This window comes from Hermetia illucens, chromosome 6 (assembly GCF_905115235.1).
Source record: "Hermetia illucens chromosome 6, iHerIll2.2.curated.20191125, whole genome shotgun sequence".
Taxonomy (NCBI): domain Eukaryota; kingdom Metazoa; phylum Arthropoda; class Insecta; order Diptera; family Stratiomyidae; genus Hermetia; species Hermetia illucens.
In genome coordinates, this window is record NC_051854.1 from 64743015 (window position 1) to 64754639 (window position 11625).

General features: G+C 43.3%; 1 protein-coding gene across 1 annotated transcript; it reads right to left on the minus strand.

Moving 5' to 3' along the window:
• Nucleotides 1-2779: 2779 nt before the first annotated feature.
• On the minus strand, nucleotides 2780-11167 carry LOC119659757 (odorant receptor 33a-like). Its single transcript, XM_038068018.1, has 3 exons — nucleotides 10337-11167; nucleotides 9913-10273; nucleotides 2780-2974 (listed from the first exon to the last, which is right to left on the minus strand). Exons 1-3 carry the CDS (start codon nucleotides 11083-11085, stop codon nucleotides 2921-2923), a joined length of 1164 nt encoding a protein of 387 aa, XP_037923946.1. The 5' UTR covers nucleotides 11086-11167; the 3' UTR covers nucleotides 2780-2920.
• Between the last annotated feature and the right edge of the window lie 458 nt (nucleotides 11168-11625).

Below are 11625 nucleotides of genomic sequence, written 5' to 3' on the forward strand. Positions count from 1 at the left end.
TCGGTTGTAGACCTGACCTTTGTCAGCCCTTCGCTGGCGCGTGGTATGTCCTGGTGCGTCAGTGAACGCTACACCCACAGCGATCACCAGGCCATCTTCTTTGAGACATGTGTCGAGCCGCAGGCCAAAGAGCTATCATGCCCGAAACCGAGAAAGATTTCAGGCTGGTCCGCAAAATCTTTGGATGAGGAGACCTTCATAGAGGTGTGGTTAGATCAGCCTGATAAAGCAGGCACCTCTACGGAAAGAGCCGTCCATCTGGCTCAATGCATTGCCAAAGCGTGTGACGCGTCCATGCCTAGAAGGTGTTCATTCCCCAGTAGAAGACCAAACTACTGGTGGAATGATGAACTGACCGGCCTTCGATCAGCCTGCCACCGAGCCAGAAGAGTGGCTCAGAGGGCGATAGGTAGAGCCGAACAGGGACAAAAGGAGCGCGCCTATAAGGCAGCCCGCAAAATCCTCAAGCTCGCCATCCAGCGAAGCAAGAGGGAGTGCTTTAAGGAGCTCTGCTCAGAAGCGAACATAAACCCGTGGGGGAATGCCTACAGAATCGTGATGGGACGATTCAGAGGCCGTTCATCTCCGCAGATCACGTGCCCCACCCTCTTGCTAAAAATCATCCAGGGGTTATTCCCCCAGCAAGAGGAGAGCACCGACACATTCCAACCACCTCTGAATGTGGCGGCAATTCCGCCAATCACCAGAGACGAGCTGTTGGATATCTGCGGTAGAATAGGAGACAACAAAGCGCCGGGCCTGGACGGAGTACCGAATAAGGCCCTTAAGCTTGCCGTGAAATCCAGACCGGACATGTTCGCTGAGTTGTTCGAAGCGTGCATGTCCGAGGGGATATTTCCAATGGCATGGAAGCGGCAGAAGTTGGTACTTCTGCCTAAACCAGGTAAACCTCCAGGTGAACCGTCGTCATATCGACCCATATGTCTCCTGGACACGGTGGGGAAAATGCTAGAGCGGGTAATCTACAATAGATTACTCCCGGTTGTTGAGAGCCAAGGCGGCCTTTCGGATCGGCAGTATGGGTTCCGTAAAGCCAGATCAACCATTGATGCCATCAAATTGGTTACTGGCTTGGCCGAAGATGCAATTCACGGAAAGGGTAGTACCAGCAAATATTGCGTGGTAGTAACCCTGGATGTGAAAAATGCATTCAATTCGGCCAATTGGAATCTAATCCGGAAATCTTTAGCGAAGATTGGTATTCCCGCCTATCTCGCTGCTATCGTCGATAGTTATTTAACTGAAAGGAGGCTCTGGTATGACACCGATGACGGACCCCAGGAGTACGTTGTTTCCGCGGGTGTCCCGCAGGGCTCCGTATTGGGCCCACTACTGTGGAACATCATGTACAACGATGTATTTAATCTTCCCCTTCCGGGGGAAGCCACAGTGGTGGGTTACGCTGACGACATAGCGCTGGTTGTTGTCGCAAAGCATCTTGAAGATGCTGAGTTATACTCAAGTGAGGCAATCGGTACTGTTAAAAGTTGGCTAAAGAGCTCTGGTCTGATACTTGCGGAGGAAAAAACAGAAGCGGTCCTCATCACTAAGCGACGGAAGAGAGATTACGCCTGTATTAGAATCGGGAATCATATCGTCACTTCCAAGCCGACCATCAAATACTTGGGGGTGGTGATAGACAGGAAGCTTAGCTATAAGCAACATGTGCGGTATGTTTGCGACAAATCATCCACTGCAAGTATGGCCCTGGCAAGGATGATGCCGAACATTGGAGGGCCACGGCATACCTCTAGGTTGCTTATAGCCAGGGTGGTGACCTCGATCATGCTCTATGCAACCCCAGTTTGGAGGGAGGCGTTGTGGATGTCAGGGAACGCTACCAAACTGAGTTCAGTCTACAGGAGGACAGCCCTGAGGGTATGCTCTGCCTTCAGGACTGTCTCAGATGATGCAGCATTCGTCATCTCTGGAATGATGCCGATTGACATCTTGGCAGATGAGATGGCGAACATATACAATGCAAAGCCAACCTCTTCCTCATCGCGGACGAGGAAGACTGAAAGGGAGAGATCCATAAATAGATGGCAAGAGCGGTGGGAACGCTCGGGAAAGGGCCGGTGGACGCACAGGCTCATTCCTGCCATCAAGGAGTGGTTGGAGAGACGACACGGTGAGATTAATTATAATCTCACCCAGTTTCTCACGGGGCACGGAGGATATCTCCAATACCTTCACAGGTTTAAATTGGAGACCTCACCCGATTGTCCAAATTGCAATGGAGTCCCAGAGGACCCAGAGCATGTATTCTTCCACTGTCCGAGATTTGTGGAAGAAAGGAGGAATCTAGAGGAGACTCTAGGGGAGGTGCTGGTACCAGAAAATCTGGTGCCGAAAATGCTAGCACATCAAGAGAATTGGGATGCGGTAAACTCTATGATCACATCTATCCAAAATAAACTGCGAAAAGCAGAGGAGAGGAGAAAAACGCGGTCACGTGCGCCGCGTATAGAAGAAAGGTGACAAAGCTAGAGTGAGCTGACTCCGCCCCGTGATGTAATACCTTATGGTGGTTCCGCGGGGCAGGGAGGGAGTCGGGGGTGGTTTTAGTGGGTAAAAATCCCACACGCTGGTGTGTCCAGACCAGTGTCTTTTTGAAGATTTCCACCTCCTCAACAAAAAAAAAAAAAAAAAAAGACAGACAGACAGACAGACGGACAGACGGACAGACAGACACCGTCACCATTCTAATAAGGTTTTGTTTCACACAAAACCTTAAAAACAGAATAAAATGCAAATATTGGCAAATCATTAAACGAGTTTTATTTATTAATTAGTTAATCTATGATATTAATCCGTTTTGTAACATGTGTTTCACTACGGCTACATAACTTGTAGTGTTGATCCTACATAAAATAATTCACTTTGCTTGTTTGTATCCTTAAACTCTATCCGGCTTCATAATCATTAGCATTGTGTACATAGCTTTCATTACCTGTGGAATAAATACATACATATTCTTATTAAAGCTGAATGTAACAAATTGAGAAAATGTTCAAAGAATTGTTAATTACAATCTCTCTATATTTCTTTCTGTCTCTTTCACCCAAAAGCTTGACAAAGGCAAATTAAAAAATTGCTTGCTTGATTAAATCTCCACGCCGTAGCGCACAAGTTGAAACCTAGACTCGATGTACCCTGAAAACAACCTCCATCCTCTGTGCAACCGCGTTTATATGTTCTCCGCTGGAGATCACAGTAACTAGGGCAAAGGAGGCCTTCAGGTCATTGAAGAAAGCTTGAACTATGAGAAACGGTGATTCTTAACTGTGGTCCGTGATCAATTGTCAGATCTAGATATAGCCAAACCCAAGGAGGTAAGAAGCCTCTCAGTGACCCTCAGCTAAACCTAAGAACGAGGCTGCAAAATCCACACAGTTTGGTGAATGACTCGCGTCAAACTTTTGTTTATAACGTTACTTGGCAAAGTTGGCAAATATAACTAAGCGAAGGAAGTTCTTATTCAAACAGTGAGAACCCTCCTCTCCCCCCTTTTTCCACTGTCCCACTGCTAATATAATCTTTTCGGCTAATTATTATGGCCGATTCTACAACTCAACAAATTCGAACACATCGCCGATTATTCTAGACCAGGTGATGTAATGTAACTTATAGTCAGGCAGAGTCTATCTCGTCTACTTTTTCTATCACAGATATAACCTTCCGGGTTAGATCATCCTCATCAATACGGATTAAATGACCCGCCCACCGCAACCTATTGAGCCAATTTTTTTTTACACGCAGACGGTCGGTGTCGCCCATGATAATAATAATCGTTCACGCAACAATCCATATTGGATCAGGGCCTTTAAGTGTATTAAAACACTTCATTCAAGACCGTAACGGTACACTACAGGATTACAGTACCCTATTGGAGGCATTGTGGTCAGCATTGCACTCCCCCGAGATTGTTACCCTGAGTTGACTCAGGTACTCATTCACAGCTCAGTCGACTGGTATCCGATGTCAAATCACGATACAAATCGCACTGCCACCAGTGAGATTTGAACCGCAACCTTCCATTCCACAGTCTTGTGCTGTATCGCTCATAGGAGGCAAAAATCTCTTCAGAGGATTCTTCTCTCGAACGTGGCCAAAAGTTAGCCATTCTTCTTGCTAAAACCTAGGTGGCCATGGAATACATGAGGACTGACAAAATCATTGTCTTGTACAGTGAGACGTTTCGAGCGGAACAGTTTTTGTAAGGCGAAATAGGCTCGGTTGGCTGCCAACAGCCGTGCGCGGATTTCATCGTTGTAGCTGTTATTGGTTGTAATTTTCGACACTGGATAAAAGAAGTTAACAACGGTCTCAAAGTTTTAGTCTCCTATCTTTATTGTTTTCGTTTAACCAATGCGGTTTGATGCTGTTGGTTGATTGGTTTTTAATGCAGACGTTGCCGCCATATATTTCCTCTTGCCTTTATTCATGTGCAGCCCAAGATCTAGCGCCGCCTCCCCGACTTGCATGAAGGCAGACTGTACATCTCTGGTTGTTCTTCCCATGATGTCAACATTGTCACCATAGGCCAGTACGTGGGTGTACTTAAAGAGGATGTTGTTTCTCGTATTTACCTCAGCATCACGGATGCAGTGGATGCATGATAGGGCATCCCCTTGTCTTAGACCGTTGGTGATGTTGAATGGTCTCGAAAGTGATCCTGATGCTTTTATCTGGACTCTCACCTTGGCCAGGGTCATCCTAGTCAATCTTATCAATTTCGTTGGGATATCGAATTCACTCATGACCATGGACAGTTTTACCTTGGCTATGTTATCATAAGCAGACTTAAAGTAGATGAAATGATGGTGCAACTGATGTCCATATTCCAATAGTTTTTTTATGTATAGGACAGATAATCCCTTGCTGCCAGTCGTTAGGCATTGATTTGCTGCCCCACATCTTGAGCATAAGTTGATTAACCTGTTGGTGTAATTGGTCGCCTCCATATTTAACCAACTCCGCTGTAATTCCATCGGCTCCTGGCGACTTATGGCTTTTTAGCCGATGAATTGCACGGGCTATATCTTCCATGCTTCCAGCATTTCTCCGTCGTCTTCAGCTGGCAGCACCTCCAACTTGCCGATGTTCTGGTTGCTCAGCAGTTCATCAAAATACTCAACTCATCTTTCCAGTATGCCCATTTTGTCGGAAATCAGATTTCCCTCTTCGCTGCTCCACTCGCCGGAGTTCGTGATAAGTCTGCGTGCGTGCCCAAGTACTTTGAAAATGCAATATTATTCGGTATGCAGCATTCTTCCGTTCCGTTGCTAGCTTACATTCATCGTCGAATCGGCCGTTCCAACTTTTTTTCGGGACTGAGGCTAAGTATGTTTGTGACCGTATCAATGATAACGTTCCTCAGATGATTGTAAAGATCATTCATTGATGTTTCATCTCCAGGAGGTTGTTAACTGCGGCTATTGCGGCATCCATTTCCGTATTATAGGTGTTGTGAAGGGCTGTGCTGTGGATGGCTTTAGTGTTAACTTTCACCTAATTGCCAGAGAGGGTTTTAGGTAGCACCATGCCAACGAGATAGTGATCTGAGTTTATATTGACCCCCTACATCTTCTGACTTTCATCAAGGCTGAAAAGTGGTGGTGTTCGATCAACGCGCGATCAATTTTGATGAAAGCGGTCCCGTTTGGAGAGGCGCACGTTTTTTTGTGCACCGCTTTCCGCGCTAAGCAGATACTTTCAACAACCATTTCGCGTGACGCTGCTAATTGAATAATCCGCAGTCCATTATCATTTACGTTTATATGTCAGCTATGAGAGCCAACGTATCGCCTGAATACGGGCTCCGTCCCTACTTGACTGTTAAAATCTCCAAATATGATTTTGATATCATACCTGGAACAGGCTTCCAGAGTTCATTCTATTGCCTCGTAGAAGGTATCCTGCTTCGACTCTGTAGTCTCCTCGGTAGGAGCGTGAACATTAATGAGGCTTGTATTTCCAAATTTGTGTCGCAACGGCAGAATGCATAGCCATTCGTTTATGTTTTCAAAGCCGATTGCAGCATGTCTTTTTTTAAGGTTTTGTGTGAAACAAAACCTTATTAGAATGGTGACGGTGTCTGTCTGTCCGTCTGTCCGTCTGTCTGTCTGTCTGTCTGTCTGTCTGTCTGTCTGTCTGTCTGTCTGTCTGTCTGTCTGTCACACCCGATTTATTCGGAAACGGCTAGACCGATTGTCACGAAAATTGGTGAGAGTATGTAATCTGGTGATCCCTTTACATGCAGTAAGTGGCGCCATCTAGCGTTAAGTTTGTGGGGGGGTCTCCGTACATGTGAATGGAGGGTGCAAATTTTTTTTTCACAGAATGTAGCCAAGTAGGGTATCAAATGAAAGGTCTCAATTAGTACTTTTCGAATCTGGTTCAATATTTGATATTAGATGAAACACAGGGGAGTCAGGGTTGAAAATATGACCCACAAAAAGTGTAACAGGTCTCGTTCTCAGAACCTATCCAACCGAAAAATCTGGAAAAAATCACAGTGGTGCATCTCTACGAAATCTAGGCCTCAAAATATATCCGGTTCCGATATCTGCACAAATAAAGTTAATAATAGTATATTTCCACATTTTAGAAATTTACCCGGCACCCCCCCTTATGTTCATCTCAGAAATACAAAATTTGGCATGAGTGTAACGAAGAATATAATGCACAGTTTGGTCAAGTTTGAAGAAAATCCAACTATTATTAACAAAGTTATTGGGGGTGAAACTTTACAATTTTTTGTGAATTTCGTGCACTCTACAACTCGCATGACGTCATCATCACATATCAATTCGTCAATACCACAACGAAATGAATTTTTATGAATTGGGTCGCAGACAATTATTTTGTTTTAGTTTTTTAGTTATTTGTCAACCAGGCATGTGTATATGTAGGTATATAATATATGCGTGCTAATGAACTTTGCGGCTAGTGCCTAATTCAGATAGATATAAGACGTAAATCGGAATTATGGGTACGATAAATTTAGATACGTGCATATATGTGTACAGCAGGTAATAGGCAGTTTGTTTGTTTAGGGTGAGCGTGATATCTATGGCTCTAATATGTACGTATGTCTCGTAGTTTGGAAAAATATGAAGGATTATGTTGGATTTGTAGCTATATACGGACAGAGAAATGTGCGTCTCTTACATAACACAAAACCTTTATACCCGAAGCGCGAGCTTCCGGTATTCCGACTTGTTTTTGGCTGAGTAAGAAACCTACTCTGAGTACATGATTTACTGGATGGCCTCTATAATAAAGTATATGGTATCTCCAGGAAACCGGTCCCTGTACAACGGATCTCTTGCATTGCTCTTACATCAGCCTTATATTGGGACAGGGTGTCGGCTAGGTGTTGAGCAGGAGCGTACAGGGAGCGATTCGTCGTTTTATTATCAATCCAGTCCGAGGTCCCTTCTGTGGCTTTGTAATAACTTGTTTTCCATGTAGAGTTGTCAGCCCTACCCAACTTCCAACCTCCGTTCCGTTTGCAGATGCGAGAAACTAGTCTTCATCCTTTTCCGTCATTAACAAAGGGTTCCCAGCGATCACCAAGATAATATATTGGAAGCGTCCACATGTACGCACTGGAAGAAGTGCTTATGCGCTCAGCGAGTAGGTGAGAGTAAAACGCCAACCCTCATATGAAAATTGACTCTGCCTATACCTCAAAATAAAATCAACAAGAAAGAGAATACGAGTTAGATGGTGAAGAGTTTTGAAAACCCAGTCCTGTCGGTTTTAGAGAGTAGAGAATAAACGTGACTTAATATAATCTAATATAATCTATAATCTTAACTTTATATGTTGCAAGCATAATACAATCAAAATGGTTTTATAGACAGATCGGTTCAAAAGAACCTCGATTCTACGTAGATTTGCACCCATACGCCATCAATTAAGTGTCCATCTCTCATTATGAAGTATGGAGAGTATAACAGTAAAGAAACGGTAAGAGCAAATTGTAATGTCTAATCATCCGAGCGAAGTACAATGCAGCGACCAATCTGGGGCAGTCTTCATTACATTCGGTACTAAGATTATAAATCCCTGCGAGTTCTGAATTTTTAAAAACGGGAGACATATTCACCTTATGCATGAAGTGCCGTATGGAAAGGCCTAAGATGAATGAGGCGAGTGAAAAGGTGAGCCAGACAATATAAGTGACAGAAGCAGAAAGACAAACCCCCTAGAGACAAAAAGCCAAACTATCAAAAAAAAAACCGAACACTCAACCCCAAAATTTGCCAGCTGTTGTTGATGGATTATGGTTACTTCAATAAAAAACGAGTCTCTCTCCAATGACTCAAATTCATTTTGCATGAAGCTCAATCAGACTCAAAAAGACCATCCGAGGGAGCAAAAGAAACTGTTTCAAGCGACTATGCAAGGATGCCCATATTAGCCCTTAGGAGGGCCTTTACAGGGCGCCTTCTCCAAAAAATGATTGTCACTTCGTTCATTCATTTAAAAAACACTGAAGAGATGCGGGAAATATAATGGACTGTCGGCAACAAAAAGTTGGATAGCATTCGCAAAAATGGTTTGAAACTAGCAACATCAAATAATGTTTGCAAGGAAACCGATATGATGGAAAATCTATATTCGGCATCATCACACCTCCAACTATATTTGCCTAGCTGAATTGTTCACAATTGTATGAAAGTCAACGATAAATCAGCTTTCGCTATTTAGGTAAAAATCCGAAAATTCGGTACTATAGGGAAGCAGTCCTTAAGAAATCACTGTCACTGTTACTCTAAAAATTCAAGCTCCCATGACGATATTGAGAAACTTAGAAAATATCGAGTGAAGAAGATTTAAACCCTTCAAGTGGTAAGAAGTCACAGACTTCCGCGATGACACGTAATCAGGGCGCGGCCGTTGCGCGGATTTTGGAGGCCTCACCAAATTCATGTCCTCCTACGGATAAATCTGTGGAAGTCATGCTTTCCAACTCAATTGAAAGTTTGCATTTAGTACCTAGGGTGCAGCCAGCCAGAAAAGAAAATGCGGCAACTTTCACCTTGTGAGAGATTGGAAATCTTACTACGGTAAGTGCGTGAAAATTGAGCCAAGCGCCTCAAACACCGTGTACCGGAGGAGGCACCGTGGAAGAAGTTGAAGTACTTTTAGAATGAAGAAATAGACGTGGCTGCACCCCCAGGGGGACGCAGTAGACCCTTCTCAAATTAAGTTTAAGACCAACACATCTGTGGTGGACAAAACTAGGGCCTACATCCACGCGTCGTCCAGGAACTAGGGCCGATCAAATAAATCAGACGTTTTTCATCGGATCTAGTCCCTACGGGGATGGAAAACGTTAGCAGGACAATTTACCATCCCCCGGGAGTAACTGTAACTGTGGAACAAAGCCAAGATTTAAAGGTCAAGGTTTTCGCTATGGGCTTCTCATTTGGAGTGCGCCGATGAGGCGGCCTTAAAGTCACTCCAGCTGATAAATCCCAACATTGAGTTCTGGTAGTCAGCCAAAGTTTACTGCTGCGAATACCAAGCTGTACAGGACAGAATTTGACGGATGTCTGATAGGGCAGGGGACATCATCCGCATACTGGATGAACAAAACCCGGCCACTAACTTCGTAGAGTGTTTCAACTTTATGTTCGAATTGGACCAAAAGAATCTGATGGTGCTCAAATACATATACCATATGGAGGTCCACTTTTTCCTGGATAGATTGAAATTTAATAACATCAGGAAACCGTAAAGCCACATTTTCTTCATTTCAATCAATGTCAAACCGCAGCATTTTTGATGCGCTTTGCTATCATCCCCCCTTCAATTCGAAAACCTTCGAAATTTGCTTTGTTGATTTCAACTTAATCAAAAACTCAAACTTACAGACATAAAGGTAGCCAATGTTATCGGTATTTGCTTTCCAGCCAAGATAATTTTTTCCTCTTGAGTCATCTCCATAAATATCACAATGTGCTTCCGGAATTTCGGTGACAAGTCCATCCAATTTGACGAATAAAGCATGAAGACCGTTCGATCCGTTACTGCCGTAAATTTACTTGCATAATAGCATGATGGATAGATTTCTATAATTTCAGCTATCATTAATACAGCAATTGCTGCGGTTTCAGCTAGTGTACGGGGAAACCGTAGATAAGCCAGTCCTGACGTAGAAAATACGAAAATAGATGCAACGAATTGGAAAAGGATTATATAGGAGACGCTGTTTTGAATGATATCAAAGATCCTGTAAGTATCACAGGGGAAACAGTATGAGCCTTTCCAAATCCATTAGGTAGAATTTTCTTACCCCATCACAATGCGATGATGCTCCAAGAACTGAACAAACTCCAGCATACTTTCCTTTTCAGTTTTCCTTGGATCATAATGAAGATTTGCAAACCGTTCCAGTATTATCTGCAAATGAGCGCTCAGTACACCAAGGTATAAGGCTCCCACTAAATCATTTGCTACTTGTTCTAATCCGAGTTGGAGCTGACATGTAGTCTGTATGGTCAGCGAAACCCAGAAACGGAAGGAATTGTTCCTCCAATTATAGGGGAACCAGGTTTCATGGCCAAGTTTTGTACCATGCGATGCAGCGCCAGCCATGCCGTAAGCCAAATTCACAGCACAATAGAATGTAATAACACTCACTGAAAGGAGTCTAAAAATGGTGATCGTCAATTCCAATTTTTCTTTCTGTTTGTTTGTCATAGGTTTATCATCCAGCAGTTTCAATTGCTTATTGATTTCGATGAGGCTGGGTCGTAACCTGAGGATTACGAAGAATTTCGAGGAGCAGGCGGTTAGGCAAATGTTCATAGGCAGGTTTTCTAAAAGCTGCTTTAGGTCCTGCACGTAGAATAATTCGATAATAAACGAGGAATAGTAAAAGATATTGATAAGAATATAATTGGTTACAGCGAATATCCTATAACGCAGGTGGTAGTTTTCTGTAACAAACATTCCTTGAAACTTCAACGAAGAATAAACGGCACTAAAAGCTCGAATAGTGTCCACTTTTTTTTCTGAACGCTTTTTCGAGGATTGAGACATTTTGAATATTTTGGCTCCTTTGCACTTTCTAGTAATTTTATCCTTAGAGCTCTGCAATGATAAGTAGTTCACCCAGTTCACAGTTAAGTTCTCGACTAAACTCTTGCTGGTATGATAAGCCCCTTTTATATGGTAAAGTACATGCTACCCCCCGACTAGCATTCTTAGATTATCGGAACCGTGACCTAGAACCCTGCAGTTCTTAGCGGGAGGGACCATGCTAATGGTATGAGACGGGAATAGTCTGGTGTTGGTATTTCAAGATTAATTTCCGATAGGTAATGAGAAAAAAATGTTCGTCCCCGAATCTTAGACCAACAAAAAATATATTGAAAATTCAACTTCAACTTTCTAATGCATCCTTAAACATTGATTGACAATGAAGCAATTCTGCCTATTTAACAGGATACAAAGTCGCACTACAAACAATTTCTATGCACTATTTCCATAAACTGTACTTGTTTCTGGACACAAAGTGTCCATCAATCCATAACTACCGAGAAACAAGGGCAAACTTGCCATTTTCTGACAAGTCGTGTT

Bases quoted from the DNA above. Each gene is read 5' to 3' on its own strand.
- LOC119659757 (XM_038068018.1), bottom strand. From the start codon at position 11,085: ATGTCTCAATCCTCGAAAAAGCGTTCAGAAAAAAAAGTGGACACTATT. The intron at 10,274-10,336 runs GTAAGAAAATTC...TGATACTTACAG, and splicing joins CATCATCGCATTGTGATGGG to GATCTTTGATATCATTCAAA. The intron at 2,975-9,912 runs GTAAGTTTGAGT...TTTATTCCACAG, and splicing joins CATTGGCTACCTTTATGTCT to GTAATGAAAGCTATGTACAC.